The 22012-nt window shown below is 42.4% G+C and overlaps 1 protein-coding gene across 1 annotated transcript; it reads left to right on the forward strand.

The window, feature by feature from the left end:
• Positions 1 to 1668: 1668 nt before the first annotated feature.
• On the forward strand, positions 1669 to 18019 carry LOC139477013 (uncharacterized). Its single transcript, XM_071259573.1, has 12 exons — positions 1669 to 1754; positions 2442 to 2563; positions 6654 to 6710; positions 8189 to 8339; positions 9874 to 9962; positions 10760 to 10825; positions 11662 to 11803; positions 13152 to 13306; positions 14518 to 14707; positions 15150 to 15401; positions 16566 to 16619; positions 17945 to 18019. Exons 1-12 carry the CDS (start codon positions 1721 to 1723, stop codon positions 17956 to 17958), a joined length of 1326 nt encoding a protein of 441 aa, XP_071115674.1. The 5' UTR covers positions 1669 to 1720; the 3' UTR covers positions 17959 to 18019.
• Positions 18020 to 22012: the final 3993 nt, after the last annotated feature.

Consider the following 22012-nt stretch of genomic DNA (forward strand, 5'->3'; position numbering starts at 1 on the left):
TCAAATAGCACAGGTGAAACCTTGCCAATGAAACGTGCGCCCGTCCTAAGTTCTTGTTAAGTCAGAGTGCAATGAAAGGTTCCGACCCGTGTCAGAGCGTGGGCGCTGAGATAAGGACCGAAATATGAGGCAAAATGGAGTAATAGTGATACGTGAAGAATTCAAACGTTGCTATCTCTGTGTTGTATCATAACGTAATGGGGTCACGTAAAACAGGGTCACCGTGTTACCTCTCCAGCCGTTGTTGAATCAACTGACGTGAAGGGTCTGCTCTTTACTCGACTAACAAATGTTATATTTTGGATTGCACTTTCTCAGTACAGTACAGATTCTAGTGCAACTAAAAAAAGTACTATTTGTACTTTACTAAGAAAGCGGGGGCATGGGTGGCCCAGTCGTCTAAGGCGCCGCGACTAGCTGTGCAGAGCACGCCAGAAACCCATGATTGTGGGTTCGAATCCAGATTCGCCCCGATTATGTTTCTAGGTTTTTCAGCGCCATACCCGTGCTCGTGGGTTTCACCGAACTGGTAAACGTCTGAGACCTGCATCACTTTGGGCTTTCCTCCCACATTAAGCTGACACGCCGTGATATAACTGGAATACTGTTAAAAGTTGCGTTAAACCCAACTCTCACTCACTCACAAAGAAAGCGTTTTCCCAAATATAACATTTGTTACACTTGACCACTTTCTAAATGGCATTGTGTGTTCATACACTTAACTACTCTTTATGTAAATAATTTTCAACAAAACAAATAACAATACACGTAAAACTACTACTACTACTACTTTTACTTCTACTACTACTACTACTACTACTACTACTACTACTACTACTACTACTACTGACCCCTGAAGATCCGGGGTAGAATAGGTCTTCAGCAACCCATACTTGCCCTAAAAGGCGACTATGCTTGTCGTAAGTGGGGACTAACGCGATCGGGTGGTCAGGCTCGCTGCCTTGGTAGATGCATGTCATCGTATCCCAATCACGTGGATCGATGCTCATAATGCCAATCACTGGATTGCCTGGTCCAGACTCCATTATTTTACAGATCGCCGTCACATAGCTTGAATATTGTTGAGTGCGGCGTTAAACAACAAACAAACAAACAAGAAACTACTCCTACTACGACTACTTCTGATTTTTTGGTCCAGAATTCTGTTCGCATGTGTTCCCTCGTTTAAGAAAACTAATCAAAGGCCGGTAAAAAATGGTAATGAATTAAAGATTTTATTGACAATATGCTTCTGACAAAAAGATGTTTAGTACAGTTTGTTCATCATGACATGGACAGAAGGCTAGTTAAATCATGTTTATATTGACCATGCCCATCCCGCAACTAAATTCCCCCGTGAGACATATTTTACTTAAATATAAGAACTTTTCAGCTGAAATTTCGTTTTTTGCACCGATTCCTACTTTGTTCATATGCTGGTCCCCCTGTGTCCGATTCACAAGGGAACCCAGTCTGGGTCAAAGTGGTTTTGGTATCCTGCTTCCAGCCGCAATGGGCGTTCCCATCCAGCTCGCGAGAACCGCTGGGGTGGCTCAAGGGGTCAGTGTCGGTTGATCGAAATGCAAGCCCTGGCGACATAGATTATGACCAGACAACCGCAATCCATGTGGAGCACTTCTCACGGACTAAGGCATGAATACGAAATAAAACAATGCTTATCCCGGGGTTTCTCTCAGGAATACACACTTGCTTTTAAAACATGATTTTCCCACAAGCTGTGTTCGTGATTGTTAGTGAGTATTTTTGAAAATGTTTTACCTATGTTGAAATCATGTCAGACATGATCGTAAAATCTTCACCTAAAGGTTGGGTGCGTGGGTGAGTTTTTGTTTTTATCTCGGTTATATACTTAATGTGGGTTGACAGCTCGAGGTGATGGAGGTGATGCAGGTCTTAAAAGTTGGTGAACCCGAGATGTGGTGCCTAGCAACTAACAATCATAGCCAGGGCTCACTCACTCACTCGCTCTCTCTCTCTCTCTCTCACTCAGCCATGCACCCACCCTCGCACCCACTCAACCACTCACTCACTCAACCACTCACGTACTCACTCACTCAACCACTCACTCAGCCACGCACGCACGCACGCACGCACGCACGCACGCACGCACTCACTCACTCACTCACTCACTCACTCACTCACTCACTCACTCACTCACTCACTCAACCCTTTCTTCACCCGGGCTGTGGGGTAGCCTAGTTGTTAAAGCTTTCCCTCGTCACGCCGAAGACCCGGGTTCGATTCCCGGCATGGGTACATCTCTGGTGCCCCCCCCCGCCGTGATATTGCTGGAATATTGCTAAAAGCGGCGTTAAACCATATTCACTCACTCACTTTCCTCACCCTGCCTTCTCGTTAGCCTACCCTCCCCTACCCACAGAAAAGCGGACATCCTTATAACACATGTTATTATTGTTCAGGTCTAATCCAGGGCATTGTATGCCCGGGCCCCCCAGGTCACGAGGTCTCATGCTATCACTGTGAACACAAGGATCACTTTCCAGACTGTCTTAATAGACCTCATGTTTGCCATCCTGACGAGGTGAGTAATCGGCACTACTGGCGACCATTAAATCAAGTTATCTGCAGTTGAAAACAAGCAGGGTGGCAGTTCTTATGTGGCAGCTTATACTGTAAGTTTATTTCTAATATGACCTGTTAATTGGAGCGCTCGTAAAATAGAGTGACTGCCCTCAGTTGTTTACAGTCAATGCTCCGACCCAGGGCTTGTCACCTTCGTCAACCTTCCTGTATAGAGAGCTCCGCTGTGAGGAGCTTCTTTACACTCCATGCTCCGACCCAGGGATTGACACATTCGTTACCCTTCCTGTATAGAGAGCTCCGCTGTGAGGAGCTTCTTTACGCTCCATTCTCCGACCCAGGGCTTGACACCTTCGTTACCCTTCCTGTATAGAGAGCTCCGCTGTGAGGAGCTTCTTTACACTCCATGCTCCTACCCAGGGCTTGACACTTTCGTTACCCTCCCGGTATACAGAGAGCTCCGCTGTGAGGAGCTTGTAACACACCGAACATCACTACAAACCAGCCTAAATCTAAATACTGCACTTACTCTAGAATCAATCCTTAAACCACAAAATAATCTAGACAAATTCAAAGCCTTAGGCGTATACTTAATTAAAACAGGACTATTTAGTCGCATCTAAACCCCAAATAAACTAATAAAACCAAATCACGTAAGGAATCTGGTTCTCACACACAATGAATTAGAAAAAAATGTGCCCTGCCCATATCGTTGCGTTCTGAAAAACATTTATTAAATACAATGTCTAATTCTCAAAAAATGGGATCGATGTCACCAAAAATCTTCTCTAAGCTCTTTGATACTCAGTTACATCCAATTTTATCGTATGGTTCTGAAGTATAGGGATTTCAACGTTATGGCTGTTTAGAGAAGGTTCAATTATTAGCATGAAAAATGTTTCTCTGTGTCGGATCTTTTACACCAAATTGCATGGTTTATGGTGAATGTGGTAGATACCCATTATATATTAATTCAAAATCAGATGTTTAAAATACCGGTTTAAAATTCTTCATATGCATGAACAACGTCTCCCCAAATTAGCTTATAGCATGCTTCTACATTTAGATAACATGGGAAAGAATACTTGGACATCGCATATAAGAAATCTTTTATTTTCGCATGGTTTTGGTTTTATATGGCTATGTTAGTCAGTTGGAAATGTAAATATGTTTCTTAATGAATTTCGGAATCGGTCTATAAATATGTTCTACCAAGAATGGCACTCCACATTAGAGCATAGATCACGTTATGAATATTACAAAACTTTCAAGACTTTACTTCAACCAGAAATATATTTATCAGTACTCACTACGGAAAACTTAAGAAAACAGTTAATTAAATACCGACTTGGTTTGCTAGACCTATTTGTAAATGAAGGAAGAAAACTGTCCATTGAAAAAATGAAAAGAATTTGTCCATTGTGTAATCTAGAGATAGAAAATGAAATTCATTTTGTGTTTGTCTGTCCATTTTACAATGATCTCCGAAAGAAATATATAAAAGATTATTTAATAGCAATGTCCCCGATAAACGCCTTTGTAGTTATGCTGACGACAAAGGACGAATCAAATATATTAATTTTTCTCTTTACATAAAGCATGCATTAGCCAAAAGAAATGAATTAATCAAACAACGTGTATATCCCAATGTGTAACATATATAATTTTATCTACATGCGTAACTCTTTCTTGTATATGGGCCGGTGGCCTTTTGTACAATAAACTTCTTTGACTTGACATTGACGTAAACAAACAAACCACCCACCACACACACCTCCCTTAGTCCACCCCCTACCCACTCTTGGCATTTATTCCAAATCTCAAAATTTCAAAATTACTATATAAGCAACCCTTAAACCCACTCCTTGGGTGCACCACCCGTGTGCGACATACGCTTGCAGTCGGAAAGCGCACGTAAAATCTCCAATGTAAGGAAGAGAAGCTTGTTTACAGTTCGCGATTCACTTCCGGGACAGACTACCTCATGCGAGGCGCTTAGCGAGGTAACAGTTTCAAGAGGGCTGTATAAGAGTGAGACATGGACGATTCGAGGCCCCCTTCTAAAACTTCTACTTGCACACGGACAAAATACCTGTCTAAAAGCGCCGACTTTTCTGCCTGTATTTCCAACATTGTTTCGTGGACCCAAGAACGGAGTTGGTACCTCATTCACGAAATTCTGAACGTTCTTGAGTGCCCTGATGTGCGTGATAGAGCCTGCTTTTTTTTGCTGCATATTTGAACAAGCGTTTTGCCTTTCAGGATTGTAAACGTAACTGCGGCATGCTTGTTGCAATATAGTTTGTTAATTTGACGTTGTTTTGTTATTTACGGATTTCACAATTTAGTTCTGTATCGATTTCCTGGGTTTATCTTAGCGTTTCGACTTGGGAATCGCATGTGTTACACAATGTAAATCGCTGTATGTTAACGAGGTGTCATTGTATCAATGCGACTTTTCTATATCTGTTTTGTTTTATGGGTAGTGTTGTCGTGATGCGTTTGGGCGATCTGTTTAATAGTCACCTGCTTTGTTTTTTATAATCAAATTTTATTTTTCAGGACAAGGTAATGTTAAATTTTAGAAATTTTGACAGAAATTACCCAGATATTTAAATGACAACTTTTCATGCAATGTTACTTGGGGTGACGTTTCTTTTGCGGTTCAGTATATTTATATTAAACCTATTTTCATTTAAATATGTTTGTCCTCCAAAATCTGTTTGGCATATTCCTCCTAAAGATTTCCTCCAGCGTGACCCTATCATTTGATAAGTTGTGGCCCATAGACGTACCAGCATCCTACGAGAGTGGAACACTGGAATACTCTTTATCTGAATACTGTTACAGTCTATCTGGAATACTGTCACTGTTTATCTGGATTAATGTTACTGTTTATCTGGAAAACTGTTACTGTTTACACAGGGTATCTGTTCATCATAAATTAATGCAAAAAAGATCGAGACCATTCCTCATAATTCCTAACGAATCGGAACAAGTTGGATGTTCTTTGACAATTTAACAGTTAACGCATATTGCATCGAAAAATACCATATCGACCTCGTGACCTCAACAGTTGCTGCGCCGCTGTAAATTTCAGTTTTGTCAGGTCATAGGATGATATAAACATGATATTTGACAATAAGAGACAGAAAGTAGTTTGGACAAAAGCAGTTATGTTAACTAGAGCATAAGAAATAAATATGAAATACGGGTTGATATTAACATACATTTTTTAAACTATACCTTGATATACCGCAGGTATCCAGGTACTAGTATCTGTTCAAATGTTTTATTTGATCCCCGATCAGTGGATCCGTTTACATTCCAGCTATCATTCTCAACTCCCTGGGGATCATACAACCCAAGCTTCCCAAGGGCGCTAAAGGGTTTTACATCCACCTCACATATCGGGTACCCATTCCCTACAGAACAGAGGCACATTTGAACTAAGTCACTTGCCTAGGGTGACAACACAACTTTTGAAACGTGTGTTTCGGGTGTATGTACATATTCGTGTTTCCATCATGTGGCGGACCGCCTCCGTGGTCTAGTGGTAGAGCGTCCGCCCGGAGAGCGGAAGGTCCGTGGTTCGATCCCCAGCCGCGTCATACCAAAAGACGTTAAAAGATGGTACTTGTTACCCTGTCTGGCGCTCGGCATTAAGGGGCTAAAACAAGGACTGGTCGGCTCGGAGTCAGTATACTGTGTCTGAGTGGGGTATTCATGTTAAACTGCGGCATGGTATCTCAGTGTGCTAGCACTATAAATCGGCATCAGTCCGGACTAGTACAAGCAGCCACACAAAGACACACATGTACATGCACGTCGCTATATAAGTGCAATAATCTTGGACGCGACGTTAAACCCCATTTCACCTCACCTCACCTCACCATCATGTGGCCATCTACCATCAGACGGATGGGCTCTTTTAAGTGCACAGGGTGTATGATCAGTACACTAGGGGTAGTGACAACGCTGTAAGGACCTGTAAACATTGGTGGTCCCAAGGCTGAATAACAACCCATATTTTCATATAAATATTGTGTTTTATCTCCAACTATATGACCAATGTGTTGCCTTCTTTGCAGGTGTGCGAGATACTGTATGGAGGTATTGAGACCATCGTCAGGTGCGCGAAGGCACACGTAAGATGTTAACTATTTTCATAAGTTCGAAGACTGCCTTTGTAGTCTTCGTAGTCCGCTCGCAGAGCCCCGACCGACTCATGCGAAAAGATGGTACCTGTTGTTACCCTGCCTGGCGCTCGGCATTAAGGGGCTAATACAGTTAAACAGCGACATGGTATCTCAGTGCGCTAGCAGTATAAGATCGGTAATAGTCCGGACTAGTACATGCAGATGCAGCCACAGCCACACACACGCGCGCACACACGCACACACATAACAAACACACACAACGTGCATGCACGTCGCTACATAAGTTCAGTGATCTTGGACGCGACGCTGAACCCCATTTCACGTCATCTTCCATGTTACTGCTACCTCTACTGCGTTTCTATGAAAAAAAAAACTCCTGTGTTTGAGATGGTACAACTATTTGTTTGTCAATGCACATACGACAAAGTCCTTTTGCTGGAGTAGAAGCTTCTTTACGTAACTCTGTCACGTACGAATGCTGATACACGTACACGTGACTTACCGTAATATAGTCTTAGAGTGAGTGAGTATTTTTAGCTTTTAGCAATATTCCAGCAATATCACGGCGGGGGACACCAGAAATGGGTTTCACACATTGTACCCATGTCGGGAATCGAACCCGGGTCTTTGGCATGACGAGCGAACGCTTTAACAACTAGGCTACCCGACCGCCTCATATATGGTCTTAGAATACCACTCGTTAAAACAAACGATCGCGATCGATGTGATGTTTGTTGTGATCAGTATTGCACAAACATACGTTCCTACGAGTGACAACCGAGGTCGCGACAGATTGGATGCTTGACCTCATTTATTGACTCACGTCACTGATCATTTTAAGTGAAAAAATATTCTCCACGCATCCGTCCATCAATATAAGTTAGTCTTGACCAGATAATCCAGTGATTGATATCATGAGCATCTATCCACACAATTGGGATACGATGACATGCATCAACCAAGTCAGTGAGCCTGACCACCCGATCCCGTCAGTCGCCTCTTATGACAAGCACAGTTGCCTTTTACGGCAAGCATGGGTTGCTGAAGACCTACTCTAAACGTGTCGAAGGAGCCTTTGACTTTAGTTCAATGACGTCTATTCAGAACAGGGGACTTTTAAAACAAAAGGTCTGAATGCAGACAAGGGTTCAAGCAAATTATTTAAAATTGTATTTCATACTTGATTTGCATAACAAACAACGTCATACATTGATGATAATGTTTGGATCTGATGATGATGAAATACATGTAATGACATTTATGGACAGAAGTCCAGTATGCCAAATCAGCTGAAAGATTATTTATAAATTAAGTTCTCTATATCCGAACGTACACGTGTGACCACAGCTTGCCATTGACAAGAACGTCTTCGTTATAACCGATGTATCATTACATCCAGCTTCGTTACAACCGGAGTTTCAGTTTCATAATAATCTCATTCTGATCAAATGTTTTACTTCCATTAGGATTGTCAACACGATATTGATAAGGCTAAAGTTCACTGTGGGATTGGAGGATCACAAACCGATCACGGATGTGAGATTTGTTGTCATGACGACGCATGCGTATCGGAACAGGTGGCGGCGATGCAGGGACTTCCGCTTGCGTCAACACCAAGTGAGTTACGGTTCATTTTGTTGTTTGTAAGGTAACAGACATATTGGTTATAACAACCTCAATAATGGAATAAATAACAACAAAACAAAACTTATAAAAGCAAAATGATGATGATGATGATGATGATGATGATTATTATTATTATTATTATTACAGATTAAAATAAAAAATGCAGCAAAGAGTGTTCGGATGATCCTGGCACAGTCAGGCTGGTTAGGCTCATCATCAGCTCGGGGCCCTTGCCCCCTCTACACGCAGCCCAGAGAGCGAATGGGACTTCTCCCAGGAAGCGCCGCCTGGTCAAACCCACCCAGAACTTTTCGGAGAATGTGAAGACTCCCCAACACTGCAGCCTTCTGCATTACCCACATTGTCAGACGGGCTGTATTCCTGGAAGCAAACCCAGGTACTCTCCCAATGTCAGTCAACAGATTGGGAGGTACCAAACCTAAGGCAGCGAGAACAATGGAGAGTCGGACAACTTGGTAGTTGGGATGCAAGCGTGACATTTCGAAAGCGAGGTCCACATATTTGCCATGTTTTCCTCAATCTTGTCACATTTGTGTCAAAAGGGACAGAAAATTCAATGGTATAAATGATTTCATTGGATTTATCAAAAAGGACAAGATCAGGTTTGTTGGCCTGGATACGTCTAAGGCTGTATACGGGCCTATTCCAAAGAATTTATCATTTTCCATGGCGCCCTCTACATAATCCGGGTCGTACCATGGGTGGACCTCTGTGACAAAACCACAAGCATGGCGAAGACGGTAATAAAATGATCGAGCTACACCATCATGTCGTTTAAGATACTGTGTATGTGCCAAAGCTGGGCATCCACTGATAATGTGTTGGACAGTCTCATTAAATTGCAAAATCCACATTAGTGGGAAGTGGCTGGTTTTGAGCAGCAAACAGAAAGCCTTCTGTTTCACTTTCCAGGCTACCAACTTCATCCAAGCGAAGAACTCTGCAGAGTTTTAATCAACACACTCATTTCTGTACCGTCCAGAAGTACAGAACCATCAACAAAATCAACACTGACTTTGAGATTATGTCCCACATCCTTGGCTCGTATAAGAAAACTGTAGAATGCCTTGTTTTCATCATCATTGTTGTTCGTAGAAGCTCATGGGTTATTCTCTCATTGCACACTTGTTATAATACAACCACAAACAAATCCCGCATCAGTCCCGCCCAACGCCACAGTTCGTTATACAGAGTTGCTTCCCGTAGACGCATCAGGATCACGTGGGTTTTAATCCCAGTTTATTGGTTTGTCAGCACCGTACCCGTCCTCGTGGGTTTCACCGAAGTGGTAACCGCCACAGACCTGTATCACTTCGGAGTTTCCTTCCGCATCAAGATCGCACGCCGTGATAACAGCTGAATTTCTGTTCAAAGAAGCGTTAATCCGACCGTAATCATCCCGTCGAAGCTAGGATTATCTGCCCCTAATGAAAGAATGTGTGTGGATCGCTTATAATTAACTACTTTTTTAAACTTTATATCAATAAAGTGTGTTATGTTTCAGCGACTGCCCTGATGAGTTGCCCCGGTCACTGTCGCCCTGACAACGTCGACACATGTTTAGTTAACGCTCATATGTGCAGTTCCGGCGAGGTACGTGAAACCGTTAATATTACTCTCAGCGGTTGACCGACCGAGTTTAATATAATTTCCCGATAATAGCACATTTGTCCTTAGCGAATTTCAAAGCTGATTATTCAGTTGAAGCAAATTGACGTCATTCTGCTATATGTTAAAGTTATCAGAGAAAAAGAGGCTGACTTCAATGTATTTTCCATAAATGAAGAAAATTCTTGCTATTTTTCTAACTCGGCTAGGGGGGTACGAATGTCAGATTCGCAATGATTATGTTTCCTGGTTTGTCAGCCCCCTATCGTGCTCTGTGAGTTCCCCAAAATAGAAATCGTCTAAGACTTGACTTGTTCTTCACTTGGAGCTTTCTTCCCACATCAAGCTGATAAGTCCGTGAAGTAACTAACGTGATGTAAACGGGACAGTGAATCAAACTCACTAACTTAAAGCACAGATTGTCTCTCATGAATGAATGCCAAAAGATCAAGACCATTCCTCACTCAAAACAGATAACCCCAAACGAATCGTAACTTGTTTGTTAACGCTGAAGGATATCAAGATATCATTCAACCGTTAGCTGTATCTGCTATCAATCAACTGCAATAGTAATGGTTCATCATAAATCCACAGAAACATCCACAGGAACTCAAGATAACTTTGTCAGTTATCATTATCAGAGACAACAGAACTTAGGACACCGTTATTCAGGGGATCCCGTGTTGCGTACGCTACGTTCCTTCGTCTACAAAGAACGGGGAAAAAAGGTCTATGTCCATTGACGGCGTTCATTATGTTCACCATTTCTATCTTTTGGACAGTTTTGTCAACTTGAAGCCGAACACGGGGAGCTGAGAGGTCATTGCACAAGAGACATAGATCTGCGGGTCAGTGGAACAGCATAAGCAATGGCATCTGAAAGGGAGTTTCTGCAGTTTAATCCACGTCAAAACGTTGTAAAAACGTTATTGTCTCCACATTTCCAAGGTCACCGTGTTGGTTGATAATTCAAAGCATAAACTTGCTTGGTCTGTCACATTGCTTCAGCAAATCCACCCTTTCAGAGCAATCCAAATATCTGGAACGGGTAATTTCTCATACGATCTAAAGTTAAACGTAAAAATATAAATATTTCGCTAATAAAACATAATTGTCATTACCATAATATTGTCTGGAACATAGGCTTTACCGGCCGATCGATCTTCCAGCTGAGTACTTCTGTCTGGGGAGACCTGGGTTGCAGATGATGCTTAATGAGTTTATATAAGCAGCTGTACATCCGTATCGATCGTAACCAACAGGCCGCACCCACAAATGGAATACTGTTTTCAGATTTGCTGATAATGAAGTGGGCGGGGCTTGTGTTACGGATTTCGTACTGTTGCTTCAGTTTTCCGTGTGTTAATGATAAAATAAGCAGTCTGTGAACTTATTATTGTTGACATATTTATTTACAAGAATTGGCTCAAGAATGTTTTTGCGCTCATTCAGGTACAAACGTTAAAATATACACACATGTACATACACCTATGCATCCATTTTTAAGCCAAAAAGCCAAGTTAATTCATTTATAAAGTGTCCATGCGTTTACGTCCATTATATATCATGAACAATAATTTCTGGATTTACAACAAAGTCGATTGTGTAAAGCTATTCTGTTCTTCCAGTGTTAGACACGGGTAAAATATCTATGACAACAAACTACTTTATCTCACTTCTTCAGGCATGCTTGGCCACTTCCTATGATGAAAACACTGCGGTATGCAGCGAGGGTGACCTTTCCTTGGTTCAAGAACATCACAGGTGTACATACTGTTGTTTGGACAGCAACTGTGGCGTGGCTCCTTTCTTTAACACTTCCACTGGTGAGTATTCCGTAGTCCACATGTACGAGGGGCGTTCAATACGTTTTGCAACTTCAATATAAGACTAAGTCGCAGAATATCTTTTGCACTTTTATTTTTCAATATAATCTCCATTCACCTTAATACACTTATTCCATTTGCCCTTCAGGCTTATAATACCACTTTTATAGAAATCCGCAGATTGGGCCTCTGGGGCAGTATTTATGTCCTCGTCATCCTGGAAGCGTCTTCCACATAGGGCAGATGTCATTTGCCGGAACAGGAAATAGTCACTGGGGGCTAAGTCTGGGCACAGGGTGGGTGATTTAACTGTTCGGATCCGCATTCACATATGGCGGCCTGTGCTATTCTCGATTTGTGACCCGGAACATGTAAAGAACTTATTGAACAACGCGTTGTTCATGTTTGAGAGAATCCATGATTGTGACCACCCTCAGGTAAAATGCTAAAATGTCCATAAACATTCTTGATTGAGGGTGTTATTAAGGTTTCGAGGGGGGGGGGGGGGGGGGGGGGGGGGGGGAGAAACAGTGAGAAACAGTGAGACATGGAGAGAGAGAGAGAGAAAAACAGAGAGAGAGAGAGAGAGAGAGAGAGAGAGAGAGAGAGAGAGAGAGAGAGAGAGAGAAACAGAGGACAGAAACACAGAGAGAGAAACAGAGAGAGAGAGAGAAACACTGAGAGATGCAGGTTCAATTTCAAAAGTTAACGGCGCAGTCCCATTTCCTCCGAAACCAACACTGAGTCATAATTACATTATGTGTTTTGCGGGTGTAATGGAGTATACGACGCCCGGAAATTGTAGCTTTTAAAACCGCAACCCTGAAATCACATAACGTTAATCCCCTAAATACACCTGACATTCGTCCAGAACGACTGTGGTTCAGCCCTGCCAAGACTCAAGTATCATTTTCTTCCAGCATTTTGGGAAACAGAATATTGCTTTCAAAAGATTCAGGATCAATGTGCTATTCGGACCCACGATTAGCTAATCCCGGTTGAGTTAAGGGACGTTACTCTACACAGCGACCTGTCCACCCGTGCCCACTCATGTCCTTCAGGTTGGGAGTAGAGGTACGGTGGCCCTGTTGTCTAAGGTGACCCATGTCGCTGTGCAGAGGTGCGTCCCCAAGCGAACCAGAAACCTGTGACCGTGGGTTGAAATCATGGTTCACTCTGTTTCTATTACTGTTAGCACTACATCCGTGCACGTGTGCTTCACCAAAGGGTAACCGTCTGAGAATTTCATCACTTCGGACGCCGTGGTATCAGTGAAAACCTGTAGACTCTCTCACAGAGTCACTTACTCCTATTGAAAGTATGTGTGTGCTTCTATCGTATCTACTAGATAACATGGGGACAACGATGGCAGCAGGAAGCACTGGTCAGTCAGGGTCTCCCATGCCAGGGTCAACTCCAGCACCAAACCCTCTTCTCTACGGACAATGTGTTGATCAAATCATGGACAACGGTTGCTCTCTCCTGGCGCCGAGTGTTTGCAAGGTAATGCATTCGTTGTAAGATTTTCTTTAATAGGGCATGTGCTTTTACAATGAGTCTACATGCATAGACACGGCTTAGTACCTTCCTATGTAAGTTAATGTGTGTTCAAGGTGCTGTCAATATCTTACCATGACATTTATACAAACGAACAGAACACCCAGGTTAGGGGGGGTGTTGTCCTTCAGAGTCGGATCATGGTCATGAGATCTCCCCAGGTGCCGGGTTTACCCCAGGGTAGAATATATCCTCAGCAAACCAGGATAGTCCAGCAATAAGAGATATACAGAATTTAGAACTATAGAGGCCTTCCGTAGTTTAGTAAACAACAAGTACCCTCCGCCATATTCACTCAATCTCAATCTCATTTAAAATCAGATTTTAGTTCTCGCTATCGCTAAACAAAGATCTGTGGACATCCCATTACGGGTCACGTCAGAACGACCTTTCATCCGACCAATCAAAGCGTCGCTTACCAGATCGTGAAAGTGACAGTTGGCATGTCTTTTCTAATCATGCAACCTCGAAAACGTTAATACGGGGTATTCCGACCGACAATTACGGCCCCTACGACTAATTCCTTCAAAATCATCGTCTATCTCTCGCTTCCATGGGATACACTTTTGAACGGAAAACGCGTTGCACAGTACGTGGGAAGCACTGCAATGCAATCTCAACCATATATTAGACATTCCGGAATGTTTGATGGTTCAGTTTTGAAAATTTTAATCGAAATTTTAATTGAACTGTATTTTCCAAGCGTAGTCTGAAATGGAAGTCGCCAGGTTGAAACGAGTATCGTAAAGCTCGAGAAAGCGGCTTTCTAATTGGCTGATGTCGACTTCTTGTTACTAATAGTCATTTCAGAGGTCGGTCAAAGTTTGCGAAAGGTCGTTCTGACGTGACCCGTGATGGGATGTCCTCAGATCTTTGTTTAGCTGCAGCGAGAACTTAGATCTGATTTTAATAAGATTGCACTGAATCTACATCTCGAAATTCACGCAACCTATGCAAACAAATGTTAATCTTATCCTTCATAATGTGGGCATGTTCTTAGCAAACGCCTACACATTTAGAAACACCTAAATATATTTTTCCATTAATGAAATTGTTATAAACTTTACTCAAGCATGCGTGATTTATACTGCTATATTGATATATTATGGGTCGTAAGTCAGTTACGGAATGTATTGTTTGTCTGTTTGTCCTTCCAGAATGACGTGGGTGTCCAAGTGTGCCCCCAGACATGTGGTCTGTGTGATCTCTTGGAGTCACAATTTCATGGCAAAGCTTTATGTGAAGACCATCTTATCAGCAACGAATGTGAGATATTCAAAGTAACGAAAGACATTTGCAATAACAAACTGGCCAAGTTCACCTGTCCGAACACGTGTAATATATGCGGTGAGTATGCCGTTATGGAAACTGATGTAACGTAAGTCACATTCCCACACTCAAACAGTCACACACAGTCACACCAAGCACAGTCACACACACACACAAACAGTCACACACAGTCACACCAAACACACTCACACACACACACAAACAGTCACACACAGTCACACCAAACACACTCACACACATGGACAGACACACACTCACAAACATTCTCACATTCGCAATCACCCGCATCTATTCGCACGCACTCAAGAACACAAACAACTCATGTATTTTGGTTGTGTTTGATAATTGTTCAGAACAAGCGAATGAATATTAACAGTAATTGTGTAACATTGAATACCAGATCTAGTTCTGAACTAACACGAGTCAAATGTTTAATCAAACATGGTGGGATTGCAAAGGTATACAAAGACCATATATATTGTAATCTTTCTCCACCCAGAGACAGTTCTTCTGGATCTAGTCAACCAAGTCCTCAATGGGGATGTCCCAACTGCAGATCCATCGGCAACTCAGATGACAGATGGGGCAGTTACCGAAACAGCCACTGTCGCCATGACGACGGCAGCCATGGCACAAGGAACAACTGAGTCGTGTGTTGACACGCTTCAAGGAATGAGCTGTGACGCATTGAACGGCATCTGCTCTAATCCTCTCGCTCACACAATATGCAGGAGCTTCTGTGGACTGTGTGGTACGTATTGAAGTTAGTGAGTGAGTTAGGTTCCATGTACTGTTTGTTGGTATTTGACCAGAGTATGGCCATGGGTTAATTACCTTCCAACATTTCTATGTCAGCCCTTGAAGAATTTGAGGTGAATATCACTATCTGTTTATCTGCCAATTTTAGCCCAAGAACATGCTTTCGCCTCAAAGAATGAGGATGAAACTACGTGTATATCTACAAATTCCTCATCCTATGGAGCCGGGTGACCAGGCCGTCAAATGCGGTGCAATTTGTTGTGCAGAGCTGCGTCGCTTGAGAGGGCACGCCAGAAACCTACAGTTGGTCCGAATCCCGGTTCGTCCGATTATGTTCCTAAGTTCAGCACTATACTCGTGCTCGTGGGTTTCACCAAAGTGGTAAACGTCAATGGGTTGCATCACTTTGGACTTTCCTCCCACATTGAGCTGACGTGCCTTGATATGTCTGAAATGTTGTTCAAACCCCAAACCACCCACTGACCCTACTGAACAACACTAGACTCGTCTCTAGAAATATATAATATTGATAGAAACAAATACAACAATAGAAACATTTAAATTGAAAACCTAGACTTGCTTCATTTATGATAAATCATTCCGTTTAATTGAAAATATAGGCATGCTTCATTTATGGCTTATACATAACTGAAAGATGGGGTGGGTGAGTATGGTTTTACGCCGCTTTTAGCAATATTCCAGCAATATCACGGCGGGGGACACCAGCATAACTGAAAGAGCTGGGCGGAGGGCAAAATAGTTGGGTCAAGGATTGTGAGACAGACTAGGGCCACGCCAGTCCTTGGGGCAAATGTTTAAGAACTGAATCAATTTCCTATATCTATTCACTTTCCTTTCTTCCTACACATAAGGGGTGGTGGGTTGGCCTCGTGGTTAAAACCTTCGCTCGTAACGCCAAGGACGCGGGTTCGATTCCCGATATGGGTACAGTTTGTGAAGCCCATTTCTGGTGTCCCCCGCCGTGATATTGCTGGAATATTGTTGAAAGCGGCGTAAAGCCATACTCACTCACTCGCTCACTACCAAAAAATGACAGTTCGTGGTATAACTGAAACACGGTTTCAACAGCAATTAAACCCGACTCACTCACTACTGAATATTGCACAGTTATCATCTTTGTATTTTTATTTGGCAGGAGACGGCGCTTCCTCTGCGGTCAATACCGTCAGTATAGAGACAGTTACAGCAGGTTTGTGTTGTTTTAAGATTCTTTAATACGGAGACCGCCCCTGTGGTGTAGTGGATAGAGCGTCTGTACAGAGGCCACCTCCCTGGTCCAGTGGATAGAGCGTCTGTACGGAGACCGCCTCCGTGGTGTAGTGGATAGAGCGTCTGTACGGAGACCGCCTCCGTGGTCCAGTGGATAGAGCGTCTGTACGGAGACCTCCTCCGTGATGTAGTGGATAGAGCGTCTGTACGGAGACCTCCCTGGTCCAGTGGATAGAGCGTCTGTACGGAGACCTCCCTGGTCCAGTGGATAGAGCGTCTGTACGGAGACCGCCTCCGTGGTCCAGTGGATAGAGCGTCTGTACGGAGGCCTCCTCCGTGATGTAGTGGATAGAGCGTCTGTACGGAGACCCCCCTGGTCCAGTGGATAGAGCGTCTGTACGGAGACCTCCCTGGTCCAGTGGATAGAGCGTCTGTACGGAGACCGCCTCCGTGGTCCAGTGGATAGAGCGTCTGTACGGAGACCTCCTCCGTGATGTAGTGGATAGAGCGTCTGTACGGAGACCTCCCTGGTCCAGTGAATAGAGCGTCTGTACGGAGACCTCCCTGGTCCAGTGGATAGAGCGTCTGTACGGAGACCGCCTCCGTGGTCCAGTGGATAGAGCGTCTGTACGGAGACCGCCTCCGTGGTCCAGTGGATAGAGCGTCTGTACGGAGACCTCCTCCGTGATGTAGTGGATAGAGTGTCTGTACGGAGACCTCCGTGGTCCAGTGGATAGAGCGTCTGTACGGAGACCTCCCTGGTCCAGTGGATAGAGCGTCTGTACGGAGACCGCCTCCGTGGTCCAGTGGATAGAGCGTCTGTACGGAGGCCTCCTCCGTGATGTAGTGGATAGAGCGTCTGTACGGAGACCTCCCTGGTCCAGTGGATAGAGCGTCTGTACGGAGACCGCCTCCATGGTCCAGTGGATAGAGCGTCTGTACGGAGACCGCCTCCGTGGTGTAGCGGATAGAGCGTCTGTACGGAGACCGCCTCCGTGGTCCAGTGAATAGAGCGTCTGTACGGAGACCTCCCTGGTCCAGTGGATAGAGCGTCTGTACGGAGACCGCCTCTGTGGTCCAGTGGATAGAGCGTCTGTACGGAGACCGCCTCCGTGGTGTAGTGGATAGAGCGTCTGTACGGAGACCGCCTCCCTGGTCCAGTGAATAGAGCGTCTGTACGGAGACCGCTTTCCTGTCCAGTTTTTCCCCCGAAAATTCCAAACCGCGTGGCTTCTTTATGTGATTCACATATGTTTAAAGTAACCAGTTGAACGCAGTAATAAGATTCTCGACTTTCTGTTTCAGTTGTGCAGGGATGAGACGATGTACATCAAACACTGTATCAGGCGTGCCATCGTGTCGAAACAAAATAAACGTTTCTTTTGTTGATTTTGAGTATTTGGTATCCCCTTTTACAAAGTGGTTGCTATAGTTACATTTAGGTGTTAGTGAGTGAGTATGTTTTCACGCCGCTTTGGGCAATATTCAAGCAATATCACGGCGGGGGACACCAGAAATGGGCTTCACACATTGTACCCATGTCGGGAATCGAACACGGTCTTCGGCGTGACGAGTGAACGCTTTAACCACCAGGCTACCCTACCGCCCCTCATATAGGTGTTATACTCAATCAGTGAGTTGTGTAAATGTCAAAGGTTTTACAAAGATTTCAGCAATACTTCAGCCATAGCAAATTTGGCGACACAAAGTGAGTGAGTGAGTTGGGTTTGACGCCGTTGTTAACAGTGTATGGCGTCCAGTGCACATTGATCCACTGACTGGGTAATAACGGTATCACTCAGTGTATGGCGTCCAGTGCACATTGATCCACTGACTGGGTAATAACGGTATCACTCGGTGTATGGCGTCCAGTGCACATTGATCCACTGACTGGGTAATAACGGTATCACTCGGTGTATGGCGTCCAGTGCTCATTGATCCACTGACTGGGTAATAACGGTATCACTCGGTGTATGGCGTCCAGTGCACACTGAACCACTGACTGGGTAATAACGGTATCACTCAGTGTATGGCGTCCAGTGCACATCGATCCACTGACCCAAAGGAATAATTCTAGGTTTGTCATCACCATGCCCGTGCTCGTCTGTTTCGACATCAGTTTGGGCCTCCCTCCCACTTTTGGCTCCCACTGAAATATTGACTAATGAACCTACATGTTGGACACCTGGTGTCGTATTTGGGTGTCTCGTCTTTATTTTGTATGTTTGACGTGATATCGACGTCATGCAAGGCAAGTTGCGGGTATTTGTTGCATTTTGATACAATGTGTACACGTAACACTTTGCTTTAGGTACAAAAACAAAACAAAAATCCAACTCCATTTAAACAATAACTGTACCCTAAAATGTACCTGTACATATCACAGGGATGCTCATGATGTCAATCACTGTTTTCACTAATCCAGACTCGATTATTTACAGACGGCCGTCATATAGCTGGAGAATTGCAGTGTTAAACAACAAGCTAATAAACAAACACTCACTCTACGATGTTGACAGTTTTAGACCTCTGAACGCGCAATTGTTTGGGATGTCCCTATATGTTGTGGGGTCATGGTCTCTATTCATGTGTATAGATACAACATGTGTAAACTTTATTCCGTGGAGAATTTTAAACACATTTCTAGACACCTTCAGTGCTAATTATTTCTTGTATGTGCGGCAGGATCCGCAAACCTGGTATCATAACGATGTGGTTCCTAAACATATAGTCAGAATCGTACACTGGATAATGTTTACAGCAGAGATTTCTTCAAACATTGAACATTTTTTGTCGCTTTTATTTCATAACAAAACACATTTTACCTCGTATACATACATACACATACACACTTAATTTACTAATGCCAATTTATGATAGGGCACATATGAGTGTAACCATGGTAACTGTACAAAACAAACAAACTTGTACACATCACGAATGTTCGAAAATGAAAAGACGTCCATCTCACGGCGGAGCACACTGAGAATAGGCTTCTTGGTGCCAATACAAGGAATGGACCCCGATCTCGTGCCTAGCCAACTCTGAAACCAATAGACAACCTTCAAAATGAGCAGTAGTCGCAGATTTTAAACTTGGCCATCGATTGTTCATCTCACGAACTGCATATTTGGGTCAAGTGATTGGTTACAAAAACACAGGGCACATCAACTTTTTCCCGAATGACGTGGCCCATCTATTGTGGCCGATTTACTTAAGGTCTTCCAACCTTTTCGTATGACTCGCTGTCAACCTTCAACATACATCTACCTCGGGCGTAAAGCTATCTGGGATTTCTGTACGACATCCGTGTTGCAACCAACACAAAAGCACGCTATTCCATGGCTCGCAGTTGCTGCAGTTTGCTACGATTAGTGGGGGAACGAAAGTTGCAACTTGTACTACAGAAAACACCTCAGCCTACAACAACCAGCGACACAGAACAATGGCAATGTTCTAATGTGACTAATCTGAAGCAAATTCATATAAAACTTAAATCTAAATCACACTTATTGCTGCATGGGACTATGAATCATCACACACGCAACGTATACTACAACGTGAACATTTAGCCATAATCTACCCATTTAGTTCTTTTTCAATTATTTTTACAACGTATATTTTGTCTCGCAACGACCGTGTGCAGGCAATTAGATCGAACAGCCCGTGAGTTAGCCCTGCTCGTGGATTTTAAATTTTCGGCGCCGCTTATTTCAGATTTTATTTTATTTTATATTACATTTTATATTTTATTTTATTTTAAACCAAACTTCAGTAAAACATCAGTTTTGTCTTAAATTCGGCACCTTAGACAAGTAATAAGTCTTACCCCCGTGTGTAGTGTAATAAAGTATAGTTTTGCCCTGAATATTAAAGCGTCAAAGGGCTATCTTGAAACGAGTGTTAACCACTCTAATCAACGTATATGCTTTACCAGCCCTAATCAAGGGATTACTGTAATTAGCTGATTGCCCAAACCCTGGGAAATGTGCAAAACACATTGTGTAATGACGGGCTATAAAGGCTATTAGCTGATAAAACATGTTGTCGTTTATATTGATTTGTGGTAGAATAACGTACTAGCACGTAAGGATCGTCAGCTATAATTATTGACATAACACACACGTGCTATCTTGAAGCTTACTGCCGGCAGACAGCCTATATCGGTGGGTATTTGTCCGACCTTATTACAGTAAAAATAGATAGGACACATTGAATATAAGATTACTTTACATGGAATTAAAGATTACTTTAAGTGGAATTAAAGATTACTTTTTAAATGAAATTAAAGATTACTTTTTGTGAAATTAAAGATTACCTTACATTGAATTAAAGATTACTTTTTGTGAAATTAAAGATTACCTTAAATGGAATTAAAGATTACTAATAAGTGGAATAGAAGATTACTTTACATAGAATCAAAGATAACTTGAAGTGCAATTAAATATTACTTTAAGTGGAGTAAAATATTATTTTACATGGAATTAAAGATGACTTTACGTAAAGGTTACTTAAAGTGGAATTAAAGATTACTTTCAATGGAAATATAATATTACTTAAAGAGGAGTTAAATATTACTTTAAGTGGAGTAAAATATTATTTTACATGGAATTAAAGATGACTTTACGTGGACGTTAAGGTTACTTAAAGTTGAATTAAAGATTGCTTTCAATGGAAATAGAATATTACTTAAAGAGTAATTAACAACTACATTACGTTGAATCAAAGATTACTTTACGTGGAATTAAAGATTACTTTACGTGGAATCAAAGATTACGTTAAGTTGAATTAAAGATGACTTTATGTGGAATTAAAGATAACTTTACATGAATTAAAGAATACTTTAGGTGGAATTAAAGATGACTTTATATTGAATTAAAGATTACTTTACGTGGAATAAAAGATTACTTCCCATGGAATTAAAGATTACTTTAAGTCCAGTTAATGATTACTTTACGAGGAATTAAAGATTACTTTACGTGGAATTAAAGATTACTTCTTGTGGAATTAAAATTACTTTACGTGGAATTGAACATTGCTTAACGTGGAATTAAAGATTACTTTACGTGAAATTAAATATTACTTCACAAGAAATTCACAGAATATTTCAAACAAATGATACATATAGTCTATTCATAAAATAAACATTACAATACTCAACGATCATGAAATAAAATTACAACATACATAGTAGGTTTCTAAATAACCTTATATTAATAGTTGAACCAAGATATAATCCGGTACTTGTGTAACATGGGAATTGGGACAAACAAAAGTCAATGACGTAAGAAGCGAAATAAGACGAAATAGGAATCTGTGATCTCATTAGCTGAATATATGAACCCTCAAAACCCTAGGGCATATGGGGATTGC

The sequence above is a fragment of the Haliotis cracherodii genome, unplaced genomic scaffold (genome assembly GCF_022045235.1).
Source record: "Haliotis cracherodii isolate W230 unplaced genomic scaffold, xgHalCrac1.p SCAF_30, whole genome shotgun sequence".
In the NCBI taxonomy this organism is placed as follows: domain Eukaryota; kingdom Metazoa; phylum Mollusca; class Gastropoda; order Lepetellida; family Haliotidae; genus Haliotis; species Haliotis cracherodii.

Bases quoted from the DNA above. Each gene is read 5' to 3' on its own strand.
- LOC139477013 (XM_071259573.1), top strand. From the start codon at position 1,721: ATGATTTTCCCACAAGCTGTGTTCGTGATTGTTA. The intron at 1,755-2,441 runs GTGAGTATTTTT...ATTATTGTTCAG, and splicing joins AGCTGTGTTCGTGATTGTTA to GTCTAATCCAGGGCATTGTA. The intron at 6,711-8,188 runs GTAAGATGTTAA...TACTTCCATTAG, and splicing joins TCAGGTGCGCGAAGGCACAC to GATTGTCAACACGATATTGA.